Source organism: Corapipo altera, unplaced genomic scaffold (assembly GCF_003945725.1).
Source record: "Corapipo altera isolate COAL_440 unplaced genomic scaffold, ASM394572v1 1, whole genome shotgun sequence".
Taxonomy (NCBI): domain Eukaryota; kingdom Metazoa; phylum Chordata; class Aves; order Passeriformes; family Pipridae; genus Corapipo; species Corapipo altera.
The window spans coordinates 11,594,216-11,621,875 of record NW_020884873.1 but is presented as its reverse complement, the minus strand read 5'-3'; the positions used below and the strand labels follow the sequence as shown (position 1 = coordinate 11,621,875).

The following is a 27,660-nucleotide window of genomic DNA, read 5'->3' as shown; positions in this document are numbered from 1 at the left end:
GCTGCCCAATGGGCGCGGGCGCCGCTGCCCCGGAAGCACAGGGAGCGCTCCCGGCGCGGGAGGGGCGGAGCTGGAGCGGGACCGGCGGTGGCCGTGCGGGGTCCGTGCGGGGGCCGGGTCCGCAGAGGGGCCTCTGAGGTGCGGGTAGGGGGACCCCCGGGCCGGAGGAGCCGGGGCAGCCTCCCCGGGGAGTAGCAGCTGCGCCCTGAAGGGACAAAGGGGGAAGTACGAGGGTAAAGGAGGCGGATGGATGGGCGGAGGTAGCGGGCACCCACGCGGCTCGGTTGCCCTAAGCGTGTTTCCTGAAGTCATGGAGCTAATGATATTTTTGGTATTTTCACTTAAAACTAGTCTGATGGCTGATGGTTCAGGCTGAGGAAGCTGGGGCTCTTCAGGCTGGAGAAGGGAAGGTTGCGTGGAGACCTCACAGCAACCATCCAGTATCTGAAGGGAGCCTACAGGGAAGCCAGAGAGGGACTCTGTCAGGAGCTGCGGTGACAGGACAAGGATTAACGGGTACAACCTGAAAGGGCAAATTTAGATAGATATTAGAAAGAAATTCTTCACTGTGAGGGTGGTGAGACACTGGAACAAGTTGCCCATGGATACCCCAACCCTGGCAGTGTTCAAAGCCAGGTTGGATAAGGCCTTGAGCAACCTGGTCTAGTGGGAAGTGTCCCTGCCCGGGACAGGGGATTTGGGACTGGGTGGTCCTTAAGGTCCATTCCAACCCCTTAACACTCTATCGTTCTATAATGGCTTGTATTTGTGGGAAGCCTTAAAGGAAGAAAACTACAGATAGGGTTAGAACTTGCATTTGGCCTTAGGAGCAAAGCTATGCAAGTTATATGGCTTAAGTGTTTATAGTGGTGGTTTGTTGGATGAATTGATAAATAAACACACAACTGTGGAGAGCCTCTCTGTGTCTGAGTAATGCCCGTGTCAAACCTGGCTGACTCCCAACCAAAATGTTCAGTCTTGGATGCTGAGACCTTTAGATCATTAACACAGCAAAGGTCTGAGATTTCAAGCTGGTTTTCCACGAGCTGTGTAGTTAAAAGTCTGATTTCCCAAAAGGGCTTAAACTAACATCAAATCTGTACTGGGACTAAAAGGACTGATTCTGAAATCACTAGCACAAGAACCTGATTTTTTATTAAATTGGTTAAATACAGTAAAGTACAAGTTCTAGTACATAGAGGTAATAGGTACTCTGCAGTTGGGGAGGCATAAATCATGAAATCATGTTTAAAGATTATGCATGGTTACTTTTATTTGCAGTTCTGTAGCTTTGGTTAACTCTACTTGTAGTTTGATAATCTTTAAAGAGGTAGACAAAAAGAGAATTTTAAGGTAGTAATGTGTCATTTCTTGTAATTTGTTGAAAATTTTAAAATACAGTATGTGACTTTTCTGGTGTGTGCACATACTTAATTTCTTGTATTGCTATTGAGTTGCCAAGAGTAGCACAAAATCTGCAGTCATTGCTGAAGTCTGTAGAGAGTTTTGAACATATGCTAGGTTAGTAAATATTTTAATTGATGAAACTACATTACATCTGAAAATAATAAGCTTAAGTGCAGCTTTTATGTTCTTAAATATGATGTTTCAGGAAATTTTGATTTGCTCTGGCACATATACCTTTTACATTTTTTCTTTATGCAAATGAGTAATCCTTGCTTTTTAAAACTTTCTGTGTAGGAATGTAGATTTTCATCCTGGAGAAGACATTGCTTCCGTGATACCTTGACTTAGTCCACTGAAAATGAAGCAAGATTCTACTAGAAACATTGCTTACACTGTGGATTGTGAAGATTATGTGCATGTGGTAAAATTCAATCCCTTTGACAGTGGAGATGCGTGTTCCCTCATTGCTTATGGTGGCAATAATTACGTAGTTATTGGGACCTGCAGATTTCAGGTTAGTCTGTGCTATTATTGATTTTATTAGTTGTGTCCTGAAACTTCCTTTGCCAGCACCTCTGCTATAGGAAGACTGGCCACTTTCCTCTTCTCCCTATGTAAACGGGACAATTTTACTTGTTTATTACATTAACAAGTCTGGGATACTTGTTCTTCAGGAAAATAGAAATATATATATATGTTTGTATATATATATATAAAATACACACTGATATAATACCATCTTGCTGATATAAATGGGATGGTATAAAGTTCCTTTTGATGAGAATCATAGAATCACAGAATGGTTTGGATTGGAAGGGATCTTAAAGGTCATCTAGTTCCTCCTTCCACTGGACCAGGTTGCTCAAAGCCCCATCCAACCTGTCCTTGAAGAATTCCAGGGATGGGCATCCACAACTTCTCTGGGCAATCTTTTCCTGTGCCTCACCACCCTCACAGTAAAGTGTTTCTTCCTAATATCTAATGTAAACTGGCCCTCTTTCCATTTAAAATTGTTACCTCTCATTCTATCACTGTACCCTCTGAGTAGACTGCAAAGAAATCGGAAGTATTCTACTGGAAGAGTAATCCCATGTTAGTATCTCTTCTAATGTTGGTGAATGTCTCAGAACTTAAATGCCCAACTTAGGAAATATGTGACTTAATCTCTGTTTTGCTCATTGTTCTTTATTGGTAATTGGCACATTTTTGCACAGTTATATTTTGTTCTACATACATTTGCTATTTAGATTAAATTATCTTCGAAAGCTTTCAGCTAGCCTGTGAAACAGAAAAGATTACAACTACTTTCAAGGTTAGAACTAACATGTCTGTGCTAATTTTGTAGGTATTTCTTCTGCTGAAGGACTGTGGAAATAATTACCTAATTTTTTTTCCCCCCAATTGTTTTTATTGGATCTCTCTCACAGACTGTTGGAAACAGTAAAATGTGTTTTCTTACCTTGAAATTATTTAGTCATCATATTGTGAAAGTTTTTAAAATGTGAAATACCAAGTACTGTATATTCTTATGCTGTATAAGATGTTTTTAATTAGGTGGAGTTTTTTGCCTAGATGCTTGAAAATCAATTGGAGACAATGGTTTGAAATTTTTAAGTTTTTTTTCCTTCATCTCACTTCTCTATTATACAGTATTATTTTTGTACTTTGTCTATTATGAATAATAGCATAACTGGTATTTTTATTATTGTTATTCCCAGAGGTCTTATTGTTGGAATTTTTTCTGAAAGACCATAAAAACATACTGTCATCTGTATTGCTCTCTACCTTGTTTCTAGTGTAGGCCTTGAAAAGGAAGCAATTAAAATTTTGACAACCACTGGTACAAGGTAGTTTTTCTATAATTTTCATAACTTCTCTTCTACGTGTGGAGTCATTGAGTATGTCAAAGTAGGGGAGGAAAATGCTGTTCTTGCTCCCTGTTGAGAAGCATTGAATACTGTAGATATTGTCATGCATCCTCAGCTAGGTTCTGCTTAGCCTCTACATTATGCAGAAGGCATACAGAAGGTTCTTTACCATAAACCAGAATTATGACATAGAGAAAATTTTGTAGAAGTATCCATTAGATATTTTGAAAACTTGTGGAAGTTTTTTGGAGGTCAACTGACTGATGGAGTCCACAACCCCAGCTCGTCTCATTTTTCTCACCATCCGGTGTTCTCACCAATGGGAAGAATAAACAAGTTTGTAATTATAGTTAGATGATAGAGGTCACCTTTCTAGCTCCTGCTGTTTGAAGACTGCTGTTCTGAAAGTGCTAGCATTTTTCCATAGTGTAAAAGCAGCTCAGAGAAAAGGGAGCTTAAATGACATCCTTGCTTTTGCTCACGTTGTTTCCCCTCACTGCAGTGTGTACTTACTTACCCTGCTGTTATAAGTGGCTTTAGTTGTATCTGTGAAGATGCTACCTGGACAAAGAATGAGCTCAGCATCTTTGCAAGTCAGTCCTTGTTTTTTCACTCTGCTCTGGCCTCTGGCTTGAGACTACAGTCATTTAATGTATTTTTAAGTACTTAAATATTTCAAGTTAATACTTTCCTTGTGTTCCAGGTTTTCAATTTGATGGTGTTACAATCTAAAAAGATCCCAGATATGTGTAATTTTGAAAGCCTTTCCATTTCATATCAATCTGATTTGTTAGAAGTCACCAAGACATTGTTCTGAATCACCTAACTGCAATATTTCTGTAGGAGGAGGATGCAGAAGTGGAAGGCATGCAATATAAGACACTAAGAACATTTCACCACGGAATCAGAGTTGACGCCATAGCATGGAGTCCTGAAACTAGACTTGATGCTATACCTCCCCAGATAAGGTACTTACACTAAATGAGTACAATGAATCCTTGTCTCCTATCTGTTTTCCCTAGTTCCTTAATACTAGACTGTTCAAAGCTTATGAGTGAAATCTAACTCTTGAGAAATCACTGATGAAGTCTCTGAACACTTCAGTAGAACATTATCTTATTTTTTTGTTGGTGATTTGTTTGGTTTTGTTCATTTGTTTGTTTTTTTGTTCTACTTCTTGTGCCCCTTGACCCTGTCCCCAGTGAACAAGCAGTAAATAATACTTTTTTCATTATTTTCATGGACCTCAGATGTAGTTAGTTCATTCTTTGTACATCTGTGAAAAAGGATTTAAGAACTTTTCTAAGTACGAGATCATTGTAATGGCTTCCTCTATAAAGCTATTTAAAGCTATTTATTTGTAGTGGTCTGCATAGTCTGCTGTGTTTTAGAGCAGATCAACTACTATTTATGAGAGACACTGAGGTGTAAATCTTAGAATGATAGTTAGCTATTAAATGTGCACTTAAGAATTAAAATGTTCTCAATAGTTTGTATGATTCTTCAGAATTATGATAGTTGCTTACTGCTGCGTTTTTGTACAGTATTTTGGTTTAAATATGTTAGAAATTGGTTTATGAATTTTATGTTTTGGTATTTTAGACCACTGATAATGAGGGTTCTTTTCTGTGCTCTGCCTCTTAACTTCTTCCAAGGGAAGTTTCGATGGCAGTTATGAAAGACATTTCAGCTAATGGATAATTGATAATTGGTTGAGATTTAGCTTTGTGAAATGTTTTGTGTTTCTGTCTATGGAAAAGTATTCTTGGCACTTGATACACACTATTGATAAGTTCCAATTATAACTCTACTTGTTGCCAAAGCAGAAAAGCTAAGATAGATGCTTTTGGTATTTTTCAAAATCTGATTTTTCCTTTGCGTGTCACTTTGCAGGTTTAAAGTGAAGGAAAACTGCTAAAAAGTCAACCATTGCAATGTTGATTGACTGAAAGGCCTTTTTTTGTCTGTTGAGTACAGGTTTTGTACTGCAGCTTCTGATAGGAAGTTAAGACTCTTTACTTCAGACCTTCAAGACAAGAATGAATTTAAGGTAAGGGCAGCTAAACTGATTTTTAAAAGGTAATTTAGTCTTTAGTGAAGTCTAATCTTTAACTGTTGTTCTGGCTCATTTTGCTTGATGTACTGTATGAGATAGAGCACAGAACTGTGACAGATCCTATATCCATCATCTTTAGGGATAATTATTGTATTGTATATACATTTCTGGTTTTAGAGTGGGAATAACTGTAATTATCGGCTACATGATCTTTTGATTTTCCTCAAAGTCCTTCCTTTGAAACAATGTCCCAGTCCGAGTACTACTGTCAGTTAGATATCTGTGCTATCCAGTTTGAATTTTTTTTTTTTGTGAGGTCTTATCTAAGAATAAGCAAAGCTAATTAATACAAAGAAACCTGGGGGAGTGTTCCTTGGTTTTTACTGCTTTAGAATATAATAATGCCTCTTTTGCTGAGAGTGGTTTATTGGGTATAAAGGAGAAAATAATACACTTTTTTTGTGGTTTGTTGGCTTGTATTAGTAAGACAATGACAGTTGTCATGCTAAATGAATTGTGGATGTCACTTATCTGGTCATACTGATAACAGAATGAATAAAAGCATGGCATAAGAAGTAAAGATGGATGTTACCAAAGCCAAAATGTCTTTAAAGAAAATGCTTTTTATGTTGCTTCATACATGCACATACCTTTAATTTCCTTCTTTCATTTTTGGTCAATTTATGTGACTTTGCCACCAAGGCAGTGGGATAACTGACATATTTATTATCAACTTGGATAGCATTTCTGACCAAATAGTTCTAAAAGTTCTGTCATTCCTTATTAAAGTTATCTATTTATGTCGTATCTGCCAGTTTTATGGTATTTCAGACAACAGACTTTAATGTTAAGGTGTGAATTAAATCTTTTAACTTTTTAGCAGAATGTGAAGTTACTTTAACATTGTAACTGATGGGTGGATAATAAGTGGAAATAATGAAACAGTGGGATGAGCCTGGTACTACAGACTTCATTGACTTAAATTCAGCATCTAAATTCTTAATTTTTTAATTTATTTTGGATTAACAAGGCTTGTATCAGAAAGAGTGTGGCCAGCGGGACTAGGGGAGTGATTGTCCCTCTGTACTCAGCACCTCAAATCCTGTGTTCAGTTTTGGGCCCCTCATGACAAGAAAGACATTGAAGGTGCTGGAACGTGTCCAGCCACAAGGCTGGTGAAGAGTCTGGAGCACAAATCCTATGAGGAGCAGCTGAGAGAGCAGAGGGTGTTTAGTCTGGAGAAGAGGAGGCTCAGGGAAGACCTTATCACCTTCTACAACTGGCTTGAAAGGAGGTTGTAACCAGATGGGAGTCAGTCTCTTCTCCAGGTAGCAAGCGATAGAACGATAGGAAATGGCTTCAAGTTGTGCCAGAGGAGGTTTAGATTGGATATTAGGAAAAATGTCTTCTCTAGAGGGGTGGTGAGGCTGCCCAGGGAAGTAGTGTAATCACTGTCCCTGGAAGCATTCAAAACACATGTAGATGTGGTGCTCAGGGACCTGCTTTAGTGGTGGACCTGGCAGTGTTAGGTTAATGATTGGACACAATGATCTCAGAGGTCTTTTCCAGCCTTAATGATTCTGTAATTGTTTGGTGCCTATTCAATACAAATGGCTTGAATTTAACAGTAAAGCTGTTAAAGTTGTTTGTTAAAGTTGTTTGTGCCAGCTCCATCACTGGAATTAACAGTCTAAGAACTTTATTAAGAACGTACTGTGATAGCTATTTTTACCTATTAGCAGGCAACTCATTAATGAAAAGAAAGAATGTGGACTAGTGTGTTTATTGTTTATATTGGTAAAAGTTGTCTTCCAGAAATGTCTTCTGGGGTTTTTTGATAGAAAGTGCGGAAAATCCTTTCTCTGGGTAATGGTCTTAATTTCTTATCCCTAGACAATCATTAGACTTCTTGTCAAGAAAAAAATAAAGCCTAACTCTGATTTAAAGCACATGCAGAGTCTCAACTGTTCACAAACTCTCCATGAGCTACTACCCTGAGCTGGCTTTCAATAAAGTTTGATACAGTGGCTTCTTAGTAACAGTTACTGATACCTCAGGAAGCCTGTTTCATAAACCTTAGGTTGAATTCAGAATGAACGCATGGAAAACTTTTATCCATTATATAATGCATACTTAACACATGGGATTTTCAGGAGAGGTACAGAACCTGCAAACAATGCTGAAGGAAGTATGTGATTACAGTCACAATGTAATCTCTGAACATTTTGTCTTTTATAGTAAACAATTTGTATGTGTTGCTTCTGGAGGGATAGACTGAGTAATCTTACTCTGTTTTCCCCATGGAAAGGCTGTCTTGATGTAATCATCAAGAAGGAACTTGAAGCACACCGAGTTTTCCATTACTTTGTCAACACAACTAATCCAAAATTTATGGGTTGGATCAAGCCCACAACAAAAAAAAACAAAAGGTAAAATATGACTGATGGATCTTCATGAAACCTTTTTCTTCTTTTGAGGTTTTCATTTGGAAATGAGTTATGGCTTCCTTCTCCTGCTTCAAATTTTGTTTAATAAAAAGCATATTTCATCAGAACCGTGGGAGTAAAATGAGGCATTTTTCAGAATGCTGAAAATTTTCAAAAAATTGGCATTTCTGTCTAAATAGTTTAGCATCGTCTTATGATATATTCATTCTGGTATAATCCATTAGGTTTTAATAAAATTAGGACCTATTGGAAAAAATAAAGTTGGCTGCTGGAAATGTTTCTCTACTGAATTGGTGAAGAATTCATAAAATTTTTAGAGAGGGGGATTTAGTTCTTGTGTGTGCTTGAGAAATATTTTTTTTTATCGGTTCTGAATTTGTTCCTCAGAATAGCTATACTTAGAGACAAGGTGGTGTGTTTCCCTTTCAGAAATTGTGGAACTTGTTTTCATTTGACCTTGTTTTCCTCTGCAATCTCTCCATCTCATGCTATTATCCATAGGATATTTTTGTCTCATTTTTATGATACCTTGCTGGGCAAAACAAGAGCAGCTATGCCTTGAGACTTAATCAGTGGGACTGAATAGAAGAGGATGGAACAATACCAGATATATCTACATATGGACATTTGCGTGTCAAAAACACCACAGATGTATTTAATGAGAGTAAATATGTATAAATGCACAGACAGAGAAAGCTGATTTTTTTCTAATGAGACCTGAGATGATTTATTCATACCTAGCCCCCACGTGAATGAATTTGAAAGTACTTTAAACTTTAACTGGACCCTAAGTGAGATGACTTTTGCATACTTGCTTATTACTAAATGTGTATAAGTAATTTAACTTTAGGTTTTTGATGATACTGTAAACTTCAAAAGATTACTGATGTCTGTAGATAAATACAAAACACTTAATAGAATTAAGGGGGGGAAGAGGTGTTTTGATATTATGGCCAAGATAACTGAACAGTCTTCAAAATACATAAGAATTATATAACTTAATTTTTACTAAAACTGGAGGGTTTTTTTCCTTCAGAAAAGCTGTGCTGCTAAATTGGGTTTTGTTACAGATAAATTATTTGCAGTAGTCAGAAATAAAAATGTCACGATTAAGAAGCATCAGATGAGAAGAATTACACAGTAACAAGGTTTCCATTGAAATGACTTTATGCTTTCTGATAGAACATCAGATGTTTGCTTTTGATTGGCAGTTCACATGTGCGTTCACACCATGAGTGCTTGTCTCCTATTATTTGAGAATGGATGATCTGTTAATTCATAGTAAAAGAAGAATGTGAGCTATACCCCATTTTGTTTTCTCTTAAGCACAACAGCTTGTAAAGCAGAGAGCACAATGCACTGTGTTTGCTCTTCTCAAATGCTTAAAAGAAATTGTGGGTAATTGCTGAGGTACTGTATGACTTGCTTGATTTTGCTTCTACTGCTTTTCCTCATTTTTGATTTTCTCAAGGTCTTGATGGTGCATTGTCTTCTATTTCTTCTTCTTTCACTGCGTGTTTTTTCACTGTTTTTTCTAAAGGTAGCCTTTTGGCTTGCCATCTTTAGTAGACCTATCCTCTTAGGCAATTTGTGCACTGACTGCTTGGAAAAGGACATGTGCTGGATAAGTGGCTGGTTTATTGCTCCTTCAGGATAAACTGTATTGCTGCTTGCAGGAACCCGTAGGAAAAATTACTATTCAGAGCTCAGAGTTTCTTACCAGTAATCAGAGTTCTTTAATATGGGTAGATCATGCACACATTCACTTCCTGCTCATTCTCCTCTTTGTTTCTGAGATTTGTTATCTTCTACCTTCAAAATTCAGTGGTCAAAAGAAGGATAAAAAGCTCTAGTATGATTCACTGATCTCTGTCAAGCAAAAGCATCAAACTGACCTCTGTGGTAACTACAAAGAATAGTGAGGGGGTATTTTCACCTACAGTGTGAATCTACACATGAATTAGATATTTTAAAGAAACCCAGTTACCGATAAACATTTGTTTTACCTTCTATGTAAAATGATAGTTTTATCTTACACATCTTTCCATTAGCAGTTCTATTAAATACATTGTGGGCTGATGGAGCAGGCAGCTCTAAGGTAAAAGTATTTTTTTTTTTCTCTAAAGTAAAAGTATTTATTTTTTTCTGGTTGACAGACATTTGATGGCCACTCAGATTACATTAATGATCTGGTGTTTGCTCCCAGTGAAGGTCAAGAGGTTGCAAGCGTAAGTGATGATCACACCTGCAGGTATGCATTCTGTTCAAAGCACTATTGAAATAGTAGTGTTTGACTTTTTCTATGTGTGAATACCTTACATGTTCACTTAAACAAATAAGCATTTATTTTTTTATTTTTAGTTGGCCTTCATGGCCCACTGACAAAGCCAGTCCACTAACAAGACAAAAAATGGACTGTTCTTGTTAACATAGGTTGCAGACTGGCTTTTTGTTGTGACTTGAGTTCTTTTTTTTTCAAAACAATATTTTGAACCAACTAGACTCAATGTGAAAAAAACTATTGTGTCTTGGAATTGCATACACTGTTTTTTCCCATGCTGGACAGTAATAAAAGCCATGCATAGCTCAGCTCTGAATTATATAGACCCTCTCTATCCATTCTGTCATCAGACGAGTCAAGTTTAAAATCAACACATGTGAACTTGTCTGCTTACCCAAATTTATTAGCCTTACCAGGAGGTGAGGATGACATAGCCTAAAATCATTATAATACTTACACAGTGGTACTGGCAGCTCAAAATACCATGATTATAGCTGCTTCAAACCCATGTATTTAGATATATATTACTGGAAGTAGAAGGGAAACATGGTTTAATGCTTTGGAAAAGGCTGGTTAAAGTTTTGTAGTACAGGAGTTTTTCCTTATTAAAAGGTCACTCATCTTCCTCTTCTAATAGAGTCCTTGAATCTGCTAAAAGCTGCTATTCTTATCCCTTCAAAGCAGCTGGAGTGGCAGAAGGGCAGCTGTGCAGGCTTTGCAGGTCACTGCAGCAGAGCAGCAAGAGTTGAGAAAGCATCATCTTTTCTCTGTGATAACTGTGATAATTCAAAACTTTCTCAATTGAGGAACTGTTTTAGTTTCTTCTCCGATTATATGAATTGTATATTTGATCTTTGAAGTTACCACCATATCAATTCCTATATAAATGACTCAGGGAAAAAAATGTCATTTTTCATTAAAGCCATCTTCTACCTGTTAGGAAAGAATTGATTGGATCTTAGAAAGATTACTCAGTGTATGAGATTTTATGTATGAGATTTATATCAACTGATATAAATCACAGTTTAGTAGCTTTAGTTGAGCTACTCTGTCCTACCTAAATAGAAAATCTTAAAGGCCTGTGATTTTAACACCCATGAGGAACTCAGAAATGCTACTTTGACGAGTAGGCAGATTCTCCATAGATGCCCTGTCTGTATTTCCAACAGAAATCATTAGGAATGAATAGTAGAAATGTATGACTTATGTGTAGCTTGTTCTGATTTATTTCCTCTCCTTGATTTCTTTATTAAATCTAAACTCATATTGGGCTTATTCAGCAAAAAGCTGTTTGACCAGGTGGCCTTTTTTTGTTTATTTTATGAAATGCTCAGTGTTCCTGGGATGAAAGAAAACTGTTTTAAAACCAGTAGTCTAATTGATACTACTTTAAAAGGAATTAAAAATGATATAATTAATATATACTAACAAGATTTCAGCTTAGTAACTATGAAGGACATTTTATGCCATAAACCATAAAGTCTTTGGTTAAAAGCCATGGGAAATAAGTAGGATTTTTTTTGGCTACTTGAGTTCTTATTTTTTCCATTCATACATGTGGGGCATGAAGACCTTTTCTATTGAATTTAAAGGTTACACTTTCAAAACTAATGGAAAATGCATTCCTTGGGACTTACCAAAATCATTCTTAACTTACTGTGTAATTTGCTTCAGCAGTAATGTAAGAAGAGGAGTAATTCTCCTGTCTGTACTGAGTTTCTATTCTGAAATTGTTCTCAGGACACATCATCTGTTAATACCGGTGGAATAAAGTTCTTTAACAGTTAGTACAAGGACACAAAGTTTTGAGTTCCACTTTTAAGTCTTAATAAAGGTGTAATACAATATTTCAGTACATAATGAATATATACAAACATGTTTAGGTCTTCTTTGGCTTTCACTCAGTAGAAAGTTTAGCAGTAAGTTTAGCAGAGACTTAAGGAAGTGAGATTTTCAGTTTGCACGTACTCAACATGCAACAACATGCCACAAGCTGCTGCAACAGTGGCATCTCAGAGCTGGGTTCAGTCATTTTGGCTGGAGGACAGACAGTGTAAGTCTGGAGGACAGACAGTGTAAGTCAGATACTGGTTCTATTCAGTATTCTTACCTTTCAGCTGCTGCTGTGTCACTCAGGAATGCTTGTTGTTTCTTGCATGTTGTCTTTGTTGGCCTTGATCTCACAACACAAGACTTTTTTCCAGCTGTGAAGTAGAGCTGAACTAAAAATACTCTTGCATAAAAATATTTGCAGTGGTCATCTGTGTCAGGTGGTTGTGAGTAAGTGTTATGTGCGTTCACAGACAAGTAAAGAGGTGTTGGTATGTAAATATGCAGTACACTTTAATAATCTAATGTTTCACTGCACCAAAAATGTCAAAACTAATATTGCCTTAAAAAAATTGCTTTTCTGAAAGAAGACACCTTTGGAACACTCTTAAAACTCACTGTGTTACAGTTACTTACAACTGTATTTATATTAAAAATCTAAGTTCCTGTAGCTAAAAATTACATCTGGAAAGTTGATTGAAAAATTCAAATCCCGAGTCCTAAATATCATATATTACTTTCTTTTTTGGTCCCAGGCATGGCTATATTTCAAGATGGATGAAGCTGTTCATAAGCATAGAGTTAAACTGTATCTTTGGCAGGATATTGCAGTTTTAAAATTTTGCTTCATTTCACTTGTTTACACATTTCAGAATTGCTGTAATGTTTCTTTAAAAATAGAAAAATATTTCTAATGTTTCATTGCAAAATCCTAAAGAAATGGCAGAGGAAATAGCTGAAATAACTAACATTATGTTAAACAAAAATTTGACTCAGTTTCATTTATATATCTTATGTGATAACAAATTAAGTGCAACTGAAGTAACAAAAGTAAATATCTCTTATGTGCAGTCAAAAATCAAATTTAGGATATTTCTACATTACTGCTGAAAGCCAAATATGGTCATGGCAGAAAAGTAAATTGCCTCTTGAATTTAATCTAATTGTTTTCCTTTAAGTCTAGTTCTTTCATAATCTAACTTTCATATTTCAGTGTCAAAATTCTATATAATGTTTATGTGTAATTAAAGTAATCTGCTTGTCCATTCCTTGGTATCATAGAAGTTTGTATTTTAAAAAGTTGAAAAGGACTGATCCATACCTTTCCCTCCCTCACTCTCTCTTTTTCTTTAATTTTAATTATTCCTTAAACTACATCGTCTTCCTCTCTCTTTGTGTGCAAAAGAATGTACGATTGCATTGTCTTCCACTCTATCTGTGCATTTCCTTCCCTTTGATTTCTTTCTGAGTTCTGTTCAATTGCTTAGGCCATGGTTCATGTCACTTCATAGAGAATGATTTTGTGAATTAATTTATCAGTCACTGTGAAGTTGAGTGTTTATGTTGCATGTAACATAAATGCCAGTCCATCAGAAGGTTAGCTCTGCTCCCTGGACAGAGATTTGGGGGAAAAGTTTGATATCTCTGAAAGCTAAATCAACTAGACTATCAAAATGTGTTCCATCTGGTTTTAGGGGGGGTAATCTGAAGCATATATTTTTTACATGGTACTCTTATGCCCCAGTTATTTTGTGTAGGTTTTTCTCTAGACAATATGTAGGAAAGCTAATGGTAACTCTTGTTTATTTTGTTTGTCTTGTGTCCTTTAATGTATTGCCAGCACATGTTGCACATTGCACTTGAATCTTACCTTGTGTACTCAATAAATATTTCAGCCTTTGGCTGTATTGAAAAGTTGTCATTATCACTTATTTCTACCTATAAAAATTATATTTTATTTGTATCTTCCCATTTTAGTGCAGTCAGTTATGGATTTTTACCAATGTTTTTATAAAAGGTGTCTTATTTCATGTTGTTCTATCTTCATCCATTTGTGTGATTGGATTCTCCAATCTCTCTTCATATAAGAAATGTCACACCAAAATACCTGTCCTTTCTGAGGTATGCTCACTCCAATTTATCAAGCTAGTTCTGCATTATAATTGAGGAAAATAAAGAAGACTGTTGAATATTTTTTAAGAGTCCAGTTTTTAAATTTACCCACTTTTTATATGTATCCCTGTTCCCCTGAATGTGGTCTTACACAATTCTGTTATACTTTACAGTCACAATGCAAATATTAACCAACTTGTGTTGTACTTCACAACCGCAGTGCGAACATTAACTGCTCTCCCATCAGCTTAAAAAAAAAAACACTTTCCGAAGCAAATACTTGGAATCTTATTTCAGTCTGGTCTTAAGTGTGGGTGAATAGGCTTTTAGTTAGGAAGTCTTCAAAATACGAGGATGATGTAGTAATTTCCTGTGTGGCACATTATTATTTATGTTAAGGGTCACACAGTGCTAGAACACAGTCTAGCCTATAAATTATTTTTAAATAGAAATAATTGCATTAGATTTGTTTAGAAGTCAACTTGTATTTTAGAAAGTCATTGGCAGAATTGCAGTTCAGTTTCTCAGTAAAAGTCATACTACAGCATTTAGTTTTACATCTGTATTGGAAACAATAACCTGATAACTCTTAGCAGACTTTTTTTTTTTTTTTGGTTGAAAGGATAGAAATGAAGCTTCACATTTTTTCAAAAATGCTGTGTGGTCTCTGGTTTCGCATTAGATAACTTGAATTCTTTGTCAGTAAAATAAAATAAATTACTAGAAATTGTCTTGAATATTTCACCTGACCAGTAGAAGGAATTTCTGCAATTCCACTTCAGCCTTCTATTCTTATGTGTCCTGCATAGTACCCTCCAGATCTTTGATAACCACATCCATATGGAGTTGGCAGAAGACCTTAGATAAGGCCAATGTTGGTTGTGTTCTCTGCAGTGTTAACTAATCTGTCCACTTCCATTTTCCTTTAGTGAGATATCCTCACTCCTTGTGCTCAGTTAGGAACAATTTCACTTTACCTTTGTGTGATTTCAGTAAAAGGAATCTTTCCTTTCTCTATAGTCCTCTAAGCTTTTCAGAAGTGATAGGATTTTCCTTGCACATGGAATATTTCTGATGGAGATATAAAGAAACATATTAAAGTTAGATATTAAAAACCCAACAAAACAACAAAACCACATTGGATATGAATAATGTTTGAGTAATGGTTCAAGTATAGTTGATCATTCTTTGTGGTTGGGAATCTTATCGGATGTCAAGGTTTGTTCTAGCCCTCACCCCACTCACTAAAATTATTTGAAATCTTCTTTTGGAAGAATTCCTACTTTTACTTCCATCTTCTGGTGATTTGAGAAATGCCTGAAGATTGCAATATGGTTTCGTTCTTTTACTATTGCAGCAAGTGCAGTTAGGATTTGATTCTGCTAGTTAGAATTATTCATAATTCAGAAAATTAGAATATAAAATAAGGATCATCTCCATTGCCACAAGACAGGTTTTCAGAGTTCAAATAAATACTTTGCCGACTGTAATAAAAGTCCATTGTATGATGAAATTAATGCACATATGCAGCATGTCATTATCCATATTCATGCATATGACATAAAATATAGTTGATCCAAGGGAGCTTGAATATCTTCAAGCTTTGAGATAACTGCAGTTGTCATTTCTTTGTTTAATTACAGGATGTGAGTGACAAGAGAAATGTTCTAATATCTCAAGATTTAACAGCATTTGCAACTGTGTCTGTATTTTGTGTTTGTTTAAATGTTGAGAGTATTGCAGTATATAATTTCTCAGTCCTTAGTTACTTTAAAAAATAATTAATTTACTGAGCAGGTTACATATTATTTTTGAGACTTTCCATTAATCAAACTTTGGCCATTATTTCAACTGCAGTCATTCAGACTTTTCCCCATTAAATTTTTGTGGAGCTTTTTTTAAACATCAGAAAAAAATACCACAAGCCCAGTAACAAGTCTATACAACAATAGTTGATGAAGGGAGGAGGAGAATTAAGAGGGTGACACATTGCAGGTTTATGAAAGATACAGATGTTTGGAGAAAAGTAGACAGTAGTTTACTTTGGTATAAAATTGTGATAATATTAGTAAAGTTTCAAGAGTTTTGAATGGGAGACAAAATGCTCAGTCGTCTTGGATTGATTTACATGATAGGAATGTAGACAAAAGTAGAGGGGTTTTCTTTAGCATCTGTAGCTGATTTGGTTATGATTACTGAGTAACTGAGTAATTGAAATTCATTTTGGCTAATTTTTGGTCTTTGCACATTTTTTACTTGGGTTAGTCACAAAGAAATTGAACACATATGTAATTGTGTAGACTTGCTGCATTCAGACAAAGATCTACTTTGATATGTATTGCTTGGTTTGGTTTTTTGGGGCTTTGTTTGGGTTTTCTTTTTTTCAAAACTAAATTAGACCATCGTTGATATCAAGAAAGAAAGAAAGAAATATAAGAGGGGCTTTTATCCCTTCCCTCCACTCTTTGTTACTAGCAGTCCTGCCATTCCTACAAAGTACAAGATACAAGTCTGGTAACTTTATAAATAACAAAGTTAGGGAGGTAAAAATATAAATTTCGGTCTCAACACCTAATAACATCACTCACCTCAGGGAAGGAAACATCATGGCTTGTTCCTTTTGCCAAAATGATTCACCATCTTCTGTTGTATCATAATTTTCTCCCTGCACAGTAAATACACATGGAAAGTGTTGATTTGACTTGGACAAATCTACAAGGCAAAATTTTTGGCAGTAGAAGAAAGTATTGTATGTTTCTAAATTACCTAATCAAGTAGATATTTCATTTTTTAAACACTTGTCAGCTTTTTGTTTTGACTTTTTTTAATAAGGACACTGATTCTTCAAGATTAGAGACCCTGTGTTTTCTGCAGGGAGAACAAATATTTGATCTGTTGTGGTTTGGCACAAGAAAACAACATTGTTCATTAAATATATTTACTTTATTCCCATATATTTTGTCTAGACTTATGATGTATTATTTAAGAGTTTTTTGAAATCTCTTAAATATAAGACTCTAAGCACCCTGGTGAGATATAAACTGAAAAAGTCTGGAGGAAGTCAGCAAAAATCCTCTAAAATAAACAATAATAGTATGTAGCCACTCATCTAACTCAAAAGACTGGGCAGAACACAACTTTAAAAATTGGCTGTTTCCAAGGTTTTGCATGTCAGAGAGGAAGGATATATGTGTATGTTTCAGTGTCCAAATGCATATAAATAGTATTCAGCCTTGTAGTTCAGGCTGATATTCACAACTGTGATGTGTTTGTCCTACAACTGAGCTACTGATTTTGTAGGGAAAAAATCAGTTTCTGTGAGGTTCAGTTTTGGTTTTGTTGCATTTTATAAACAAAGTAGCTTCATAGCTCATTAACAGTCATATTGAATGTATCCAAAGAAAACTCAGTCATCACCTAATTTTGGAGTTTCAGCATACACTTCCTTGTCAATCCATATTGTCCAAATATTGCTGATTTTTTAACATTGTTATGGCTGCTTGATACTTACTGCAAGTCTTTCTAAAGGAAAAGAATAAACTGTCCCATGTGATTTATTTGTTGAAAGCTTGCCAAGACCCTTTGTTGCCTCATGTTACCTCTGCCATAGATCCTTTTGTTTACCTTAGCTTCATTTCTGGATTCTTATATTTCCATTACTCAAACTTGTCTTACCAGGAAATGCTGGAAACTCATATATTAGGCAACCAAAATACTTTAATGCATGGTCTTATCCTTTACATGGCAATGTGGATGATTTAAGTTTCTTGGTACTACATTCTAAGTTGCTTGTATCAACTGGACCAACACTGAGTTTATGGTACAGTACAAAGGCGTAGTGGTGACTTATGAAAAAAGTGGGAGCATCTCATCCAGATATCATGTTCAGATAACTAAATTGTCAAATTATTTTGATACTTAAATGGAGGCTCTGCCTGGCTCATCAGTGTTAAAATACATTATCTGCAGCACTGACCACTCTTACTGACTTCCTGAAGTGATACAGCATGAACACTATTTGGTCACTTCCTTTGTGAATGTATTGAGGCACTGAAAGTTAATGTATTTGCAGTCAATTTATTTTTTTTTTTTTTAAGGGTCTGGGATTTGGAAGGAAATGAGAAGGCCCATTTTGTTTTACGTTCTCCTGGAATGAGTGTTTGCTGGCATCCTGAGGAGGCTTTTAAGGTTGTGGTTTTCAGCTTCTCACCCTCATCACCTTTAAAAAAACAGGAGGGGGACTTAACTAAACTATGAATCTTTGATGCTGTATCATTGAAGTTTGGGGAGCTAGTGTACATTGTAACTGGATATCCGTTGGATCTGCTAATGTGAAGTGACTGTAAATTAATTCTCGTTACCATTCTTGTCATTTTACCCTCAGTCCCTTACTCCTCCCATCAGAAATATTCCATCTTTATTACATACATCTGTTGTTGTTGATAACTGTTCTGCTGATTGCATATTAACTTACAGATTAATACCAGAGAAAAGCTTACCAGAGAAAAGCTTGGGTTTTACTCAGTTACGGTAACACAGTTCACCAGAAACACAGACTCTTATAGTGCATGCCAAGCTTTGAAAAGTATCTGTTTGAAGTTAGCAAGGGATTTTTTTGTTGTTGCTCTTGCTTGCCATATATGAAATACATTTTGAAAAATCAAATCAATGGACTGTGATTTTGTACTTATCTGATTATTGTACTGGGGAGGATGAATCAGCTGATATGTATCCAAATATCCAGCTCCATTAAGGGTCTAGTCCCTGCTGTCTTGGATTTATTATTCCTGTTGTGCCTATCAGTAACTGTGTTAAGCAGCTACAAATAGTTGTTCAGGTTACCACAAAAAACATACTTAAAACAGAAGAAAGCAGTCAAATAAGATATCAAAGTATTTACATAGCAATAGGGAAGAAGGAGCTCTATTCTCATCACATTTTCACCAATATCAGTATCTGTCCTTACTAAGAAAGCTTGGAAAACTGTTGATCCAGACAGGATCACACTTGAACGCGTTAGCTGCTGTTTGTTACTGGGCAACTTTGTTAGCACAACAAAATTACTAGCTTTGCTAAAAAATATTGCAATAGTACACGATCTTACTTATTATTAGCATGTCTTTTTATTGACTCTTATCAGAGATAGGCACAGGATTTCATATTTTTTTAAAGGAAAGCCCCTTCAAAATGCTCATAAAACTTTACAGACTTAGTAGTTACTGAAAAGCTTATTGCAGGTGAAAATGCTTACTGCACCATGTCCTTTAGTTTGCAGAAAAGCATGTTTTGGTGACAGTTCTGTTTTTCCAAACAAACTTAAATGTGATCAGAGTAGTGTTTCTTATGGTTCTTTGCCTTTCTTAATTATTGTTCATGACTATCTAAGAACCAATGCACCTCATGGAGAAAAATCTCATTTTGTCATCTGGGCATTGGAACAGGCTGCTCAGAATTGTGGATGCTCATTCCATGAAGAGTTCAAGGACAGGTTGGATGGAGCCCTAAGCAACCTGGTCTAGTGGAACATCTCCATATCTATGGCAGGGGGATTGGAGCTGGATGATCTTTAAGATCCCTTCCAGCCCAAACCTTCTATCATTCTATGATTTAATCAGGAAGCTCTTCCTACAGTACGTAATTAACAACTGCTTGAATGTATTACTTTAATGGAAAAAGTTTAGATAAAATCTGTTGCAAACTGTTACAGGATGAAGTAAGAGATGTTATATAAAATCAGATTGTACAGTTACACTGATTAATACTGTGTTTAGAATCACAGAATCATTTAGGTTGGAAAAGACACCTAAGATCATCGAGTCCAACCTTTGACCAAACACCACCATATCAACGAAGTGCCAGGTCCAATTGTTTCTTGAACACCTCCAATGATGGTGACTCCACCACTTCCTTGGGCACCCTGTTCCAGTGCTTGATAACCCTTTCTTTTTTACAGCACTATGTCTGTCAGTCAGTTCTTTTAACTCAGAAAAGGAACTTTTCCATTCTAAAATAATAACATTTTGCTTTAAAATTCTAAAAGCACAGTGCATTGGTGGTTAAGAACTGGTGTTTCTAACCACCAAAATTATATACATAGATACCTATAGATACATAGAGTTAAAATAATTATGTATAACAGTGTAACAGTAGTATAGATTAAAGTGCTTTTTATTTATTGGTAGAAGAGGGTCCAGGAGAATGTTTTCTGGTACAAAGTGAAAAATTGTATCTATTTTAGTATTATTAATGTTTGCTTAAATGTACTCTTAAGTTTTCTATAGAGTAGAAAAGGTATTGTTTCATTACATGCTAAGTTTACCACATTCTATTAATTTCTCTTTAACAGCTGATGGTAGCAGAGAAGAATGGAACAATCCGATTCTATGATCTAATTACACAGCAGGCCATTCTCTCCCTAGAGTGTGAACAAACACCACTGATGTCAGCAGACTGGTGTTTAAAAAATACTCTTAAAATTGGAGCAGTTGCTGGAAGTGATTGGCTGATCTGGGATATCACTCGCTCCAGGTATTTTTATACCTATGAGAGAGGTTTCTTTATTCTGTTCTTAATCAGTACGTGAGGAGATGCAGCTACTTGGCTAATACAACGTGTCAGTCACAGAGTCACAGAATGGGTCAGGTTGGAAGGGACCACAGTGGTTCGTCTGGTCCAACCATCCTGCTCAAGCAAGGTCATCCTAGAGCACAGGGGACAGGATTGCATCCAGACAGGTCTTGGAATCTCCGGGCAATCTGTCACTCACACAGTAAAGAATTTATTCCTCTTTTTCTGGTAGAACTTCCTGTGCATCAGTTTCTGCCCATTGCCTCTTGTCCTGTTGCTTGGCACCACTGGGAGGAGCCTGGTCCATCCTCTTGACGCCCTCCCTTCAGATACTTACAGTGATGAGGTTCCACCTCAGTTACCTCTTCTTTAGGCTGAACAGGCCCAGCTTCCTCAGCCTTTCTTTGTAAGAGAGATGCTCCAGTGCCTTAATCATATTAATCATATAGTCCCAATGCACTATATATTGCATAAACTATTCAGTAAATAAATTAACAATTATCAGTAATTATGATATCAGTACAGACCATTCCCTGGTATTCTTTGTTTCATCTTTATCTATCAATATTTATCTGTTAAAAATAACATTGTCTGTCTTTTTGTCCATTTGAGACAGAATCTCACTGTTTACCTCTCATTTTAAGTTTTATGTGTTAAAGTTTCATTCTAAGTCATAAATAGATAATTATTGATCCATAATAAACTGGATAACTACTTCAATTTTCCTACTCCAAACTGAGATGTAAGCTGCAGGAATGCTCTATTTTTCCCTCAGGTGCTTCACAGAGAGTAGACAATGTGTCCCTTTCACTGTTTAAATGATACATGCTTTTGGTACTTACATTATGAGCTGTAGTTGTTTGCAGAGCAACCCTGAATGTCTGTTTTAGTTATCCACAGGATAAGCGACCCGTCCATGTTGATCGAGCCAGGTTGTTCAGGTATGTGGTGTCTGTATTCTGTGGGGTTTGTCTATACAAATCTATAAATCTATGTTTATACAAGCAGTTGTGAGTTTAGGAACCTGGTCTCAGTTAAGTCATTTTTAGGGGAACTTGGTCTATAAACTTTATATAAACTTGGTGTATAAAGTTTATAGACCCACATTTAGTATACACGTTACATTCCCATGATTTTTTTTCTTTTTAACAACAACATGCATATGAGGCATTTACAAGCCATTTGGCTAAATTTATTCTCTGTTAGTAGAATATCTGACATCCTCACACAGTCACAAGGGAGAGAACTCCACTTTGTATGCACTACTGATCATGTGACAGCAGTATTTGAAAAGTACATTCATTTTATTCATAGATGGTCCCGAGTGAATGAAAATCTGTTTGCAACCACTGGATATCCAGGAAAGACAACTACTCAACTGCTGGTTCATCACTTAGGACATCCCCAGGTAAATTTTTGAGTCTCATCTGTTCTCCTCATAATACTAAAAAGCTACAATTAAAAACTAGCCCAAACCATCCAGAAATTATTCTTGTTGTACCTATTTTATTTTGTTTTGTGACATCCATACTAAGGAAAAAAAATTGCAGCACACCTAACCTGCTATTTTAAAGGCTGCTTGATCTATATGTTTTAGTTTTCTTTGCCATATCAGTGCTAAGGGGAAGAAAACCACCTATAACCTGTTATTTAATAAATTTGTCGATATTTCTAATACTAAGGAGGCTAAAACCAGCTAGTTTTGTATTTTACTGGTTTGAACTAATTGCGTTCTAAATCATGAATGAAAATGCAAAGCATAGGAAATATTTTGGTTTTGCTGGAGTCAGCATACATTTGTACTACTTACAGTAAGAGTATTACCTCCAAACATACTATTTGTGAGCACACTGAAATAACAGAAATAATTTCATTTAAAAAGGCTTTTAAGTTTGAAAGTATGCCTTTAAAATAACAATAACATTTATAATAATGTAAATAGTTGAAACAATATGTTATTATGGACTATTCTGCTGTACTTAAATGCAGTAAGTAGCTATGGAAACTAAGAGGAGAATCAGATTTTTCAGTTGAATTTCTGTTGTATTTTAACTGTATTTGTTAAGGAGTACTTAATCTGTAGTGTTTATTTGTCTATGCAACTTGGTATACGTGGTATAGAAATCATTTATAAGGGAAGTTGCATTGATATTTCTCTCTCTCTCTGTCTTTTTTTGAAGCCCATTCTTACTGGAACTGCAGCTGTAGGGTCTGGTTTGACATGGCACAGAACTCTTCCATTATGTGCAGTTGGAGGAGATCATAAAATTTTCTTCTGGGTAACTGAAATGTAAAATAATCATTTGCCTTTAATATGAAACTTTACAGCATAATGCCTGTTTTCTATTAAAATGAAGACATTTACTCTTTGTAATTGTATTTATTCACTTGGAGAACATAAGAAAGGAACAAGTAAGGTATGAATCATTTGTGTTTGATTTTTAGCTTGCAATTGTAAGAGCTTTTGTAAAATTGGTTATCGTACATCTGATACTTGGTTATTTCTCTTAAAATAAAATGTACTTTTTAAATATAGTATTTGGTGTAAAATTAATTTTTAAGTGTTTTTTAAGGGCTTTTATGTCCAGCAACCCCAGTCTGACGATCTCACTAACACAGCTCAAGTACTCTGAAATTGTCCAGAGTACCTACAGAAAGAACACCTGTCTCTGTATTAACTTTCCCAACCATCACTGTCTTATAAGAAAAAAAATGTTGTCCCTGAACGTTTTTTAAATTACCACGAACAGTGAAGAAGCTAATGGTAAAATCAGAATGATGATTTGAAGCAGTATTATTTCTCTTAAGATGACAGAGGGATTTACTTCAAGCATGTCAAACAGCATGGTGGGGTTTTTTCTGTTTACAGCCTTTTACTTCCAGCCTTTACAGGAAAAACCAAAGACATTCTGCTTTCTAGAAGCATATTTTTCCTGTCCTTCCCATACAAGACCCAGAAATGAAGTAAAGGAAGAAAAAGACAGACATAACTCCTGTCTTCAGTATCTTTTTTGCACGTTTTTGCAAGTGAAGGGACATCAAGATGTTCAGCTAGTGTAACAGCTCCTTGTAGCATCATAGCCATCCTTATCAGCAGTAGTTATATTTCAAATTGTTCTGTTGTTTGTTCCTATTTATGCAGGACACATAAAACCAATTCAGAAGTAGGACAACAATAAGTGAGAGTACAGTCACCTTTTAAAATGTAAGACTTATTTTAGTTCCTTGAGAACTTTTGCTTTACAACTGCCACTGAAATTTACCTAAAAGATGAATATAAAGTTCCTTATAAGTTCCAGTCTTGATTGGTGTGTGCTTAAAGTGTAAAATAAGGAGAGTGGAAGATATTTCAAGATAACAGTGCTTTGTTTATCTTGTATCCATAGTTAGACCAGAGATTGCAGGCTTAACAGGTGCTTTAATTCGCTTGCAGACACAGATAAAATTCTTTGTGGATCTGGAAGGAAGGATTGGTCTGGGGCATTACTGTCCTTCTGGTGTGTAGTGAAACTGAAACAGATTTGGCTTTTTTCTGTCCTTTCTCAGAGCAAAGCTTTTCAGAGCTCTTAGCTATGCAGAATATCATACACTATACCCAGTACTCATATTGACAAGGGCAGTTTGCATTAGGTATGTGCAGGTGCACTCTGACTGAGACTTTTTTGATTTAGAATTGCTTAAGATTCAAGAGGATAAAGGGCAGAAATTCTTTTGTTCTGTAGTTAATTCAGAAGCCACAATGCTCAATTTTAATACTGTTTTTAAGGACTACTTAAAACTGTTTACCAAAGAATGATCTTGCCAAGTTCCAGGCTCTTCATTTTATACTGGCAAAAAGTAATGTGGATATAAAACAAAAAACAAAAACAAACAAACAAACAAAAAGGCAAGCAGCTAATGTTTTTAGCATGTTCTTCCATACAAAATAATTAGTTAATCCTCTGATGTTGCCTTAGCACAGTGCTTGGAAAACTGCAACATGACAAGCCATTTTCAGAGAACTCCAAATGATTTATCATTTACTTTCCATTTTCTTTTCTTTTTTTTAAAAATAAACCTACATAACACCTAACATTTGTATTTCTCAGTCTGTTTAACTGTCAAGGGTTGATAATTCTCTGAACTCCGTTTCCGAGATTTGTGCATACTCTGACATACCAAGATCATACAGATAGGGGAGGTTTTTAGCTTAAATTCAGTTGAGAGAAGAATCATTGAGGCAATATCAGTTTCATAGAGAAAACTTTACCTGAATACCCTTTGCAGGCACAGATTTAGAACACTCTGTGGGAAATCAAGCAAATGTTAATCCACACTGACCTTTTCAGCTGTTCATTGGACCACCTCATTAAAAACAACTATTGCCCCTTGTGGAGGATCAGGTGACAGCATGTCTGGAGATTTTTTTGGATCAGCTTTTTGTTTCTGTTTAACTTGTCTCTCAGTTGTATAGCTGTTTGAGTTCTGGGCTGATTCTAACCCAGTGTTGTGTCCTGGGACCTGTAACAGTATATAAGCACACAAGATGCATACGAACCTTGTGAGCTACAGTAGCACTTGCCAGTTTTTCTCAGCTTGTGCAGTTTTGTTTTGCAGTTGACCAGAGGCTCTGATTTTGTGCAAAATAAAATTATATATAGCAGGTTGGTTTCAATGCTTTGAAACCCATGTTCCTCCCTTTACTTTTCAGTGTACCCTAATCACAAGACAAATATTTTTTACTAATGATGGAGACAGAGCTTTGATCAGTTTTCTGTACACACGGCTTTTGCACTCCAAGTTAGCCTCAGCATCCTGACAGTTAACATTTTAAAAATACTAATGTTCAACTAAACTTCATTTCAGTAACTCTGAAACAGTCTTTAATCTTTCCCTCACGGAAAGGTGGAGCTACATGACCGGGCCTTTAAATGCCTCCATATGCATGAACACATACACAGGGTATAAACTGCCAGCAGTTAGGTACTGTTTAATACTTATTCCTCAATTTGACATGTATCATTCAGTATGAGTGCTGGTACAAAGTATATTTTCAAATAGTACACACAATAAATCAAGATATTATTACTCAATTATTTTTTATAAATCCTCTCATTGGGAGATCAGTCACTTATAGTTACAGCTGAGCAAACCAGTTCAATTAAAACTTTTGTAAGAAGTTTTGGAAAATTTGGATCGTTTTCCTCTGTTGTCTGTTTTTTCACTTTTCATACCCTGCATTTCCTAACTCCAGCTGGGAGAAAAAGTGCTGCGTTGCACTTTTTTATGTAGTATGTTTGGCCAAATTAAAAGCAGGAAGTACCAGAAAGTTCACAGTAGAGCATATTCTTGTGAGATTTCTTATCCAGCTTTACAGACCAAAACATTCAGATAAGATCTGACTATGTATTTACATCATTAATTTTTTGTGCCATCGCCTGGAAAACTTGTATTATAGACACTTTATGATAAATGAGATTAATTCTTGAATATAATTTAGTGGGGGGTTTTGAGGTAATTAAGGTGGCAAGATAATTCACTTAAATAATTTAAACAAGCAGCTCCTTTGCCCAACACAAATTTACACAACACCTATAAGGTGGGAACTGAAAGCTAAACTCACTGAACTTTGTAGATTAGCCCACTGCCCTTCCTTTGGGAAAGGTGAGAAATTGCCAACAACACGTCAGCACTCCAAAGCATAGTATGAATCACAAGTTGTTCAGTAATTCAAGCAGTATAGACAAAAAACTTTTTTATACTATCTCAGTAAGAGAGTAATCATGATGTGCTTTTGACAGCAGGTTATTAATAAATATGTTGTGAAAGTAATAAAAAAAAAAAAGCTGCTTCAGTAAATAAATGAGAATTTTATGTAAACCTGAGTAATAGAACTAAGTGCTCTAGGTAAGCCACCATTGTTTCTGTCTGTGCATTTGTAGAATGCTTAACTATAATAATTTGGAAGTAAATTGAGAATTTTGGTAAATTTTAAACCAAAATTGGCATAGCACATTTGGGGTTTAATCTTCAGAGTATTACAGTAATTAGTGCATCCTTATTCATCTCATCACAGGAGAAGCTTTCAACTCATAGCCTCAGACTATGGTAGTTTCTTAACTGCCCTGAATTTGGGGGGGGGTTTATTAAATGTGGCAGTATTCAGATGTAACCATGGAGAATTTTCACACCAAATATTTTCCTCACTACAGTCTGTTTGGATTTACTGCTGTAAACGAGGACTCCAGATCACCCCAATTTGTCTTGCCTTCCAGTAGTACAAAACCTTTGAATTTAAATGAAGCAAAGTTTTACCTAATAGGTTGAACTGTTGATAGTCTTTTGTTGAATGTTATAACAAACATCATCATTCTAGGATTTTTTCATTGCTTAGCTTAGATTCTCCAAAACTTAGCCCACACATCAGAACTGGGAAGTCAGTGTGCAGTTTGACATCCCAGGCCTTTTCCAAAGGATAGATTTTTTTCAATTATTCCTGGCTAGCATGAGAATGAATTCTGAGAGTCAATGACAGTTTTCATGGAATAACCCAGTAAATACTACTTCCATATACTGTTTGAGTTGGTTTTACTTACAGATGCAAGTGCATGTAATGTTCTGTCTGGAGCCACATCTCTGGGGATTTAAAGGTCATTTCTCATCTTTCATTCACAGTTAATCAGCTTGGGGTAGGGTAGATGCATGTTCTGTATGCAGTTGCCAGTCCTGACTCTCCATAGAGGCAACATGTCCTCAGATTTCTAATGACTTGCTCTTTAATGGTTTTGATCCCAATCAGTTGTCTGGCCATCCCAGAGAATAGATGTCTTAGGTTACAGAAGACCTGTAGAAGATGCAGAAATTATTTAATAACAAGATGGGGTTAAGTATACTTTCTGTTCAGCTCCCAATCTGTTGTATGTAACTGTAGAACTGTAGACATCATGTTCAAAATGTTATTAGCATAGATGGCAGACAAATTGGCAGTACCAGGAGTTCAGGTCCTGTTCCTAAGCTTTCACTGTGCCTATCAATTTCAGCCAGTAGAGCTCAATCAAGCACAACACAAAAAATCAGATGTGTGTGCCAACAAAGAAGTACTTCTGATGCCTT

General features: G+C 35.9%; 1 protein-coding gene across 2 annotated transcripts; it reads left to right on the top strand.

The window, feature by feature from the left end:
- Nucleotides 1-45: 45 nt before the first annotated feature.
- On the top strand, nucleotides 46-23,122 carry NUP37 (nucleoporin 37). 2 transcript variants are annotated; one of them, XM_027665257.1, is made up of 10 exons: nucleotides 46-138; nucleotides 1,702-1,921; nucleotides 4,119-4,243; nucleotides 5,253-5,325; nucleotides 9,935-10,029; nucleotides 18,099-18,189; nucleotides 20,348-20,529; nucleotides 21,459-21,509; nucleotides 21,883-21,976; nucleotides 22,749-23,122. In XM_027665257.1, exons 2-10 carry the CDS (start codon nucleotides 1,766-1,768, stop codon nucleotides 22,860-22,862), a joined length of 981 nt encoding a protein of 326 aa, XP_027521058.1. In that variant the 5' UTR covers nucleotides 46-138; nucleotides 1,702-1,765; the 3' UTR covers nucleotides 22,863-23,122. The 2 variants fall into 2 exon arrangements, with proteins under 2 accessions (XP_027521058.1, XP_027521068.1); XM_027665267.1 differs by lacking the exon at nucleotides 46-138 and adding an exon at nucleotides 998-1,016.
- The last annotated feature ends 4,538 nt before the right edge of the window (nucleotides 23,123-27,660 follow it).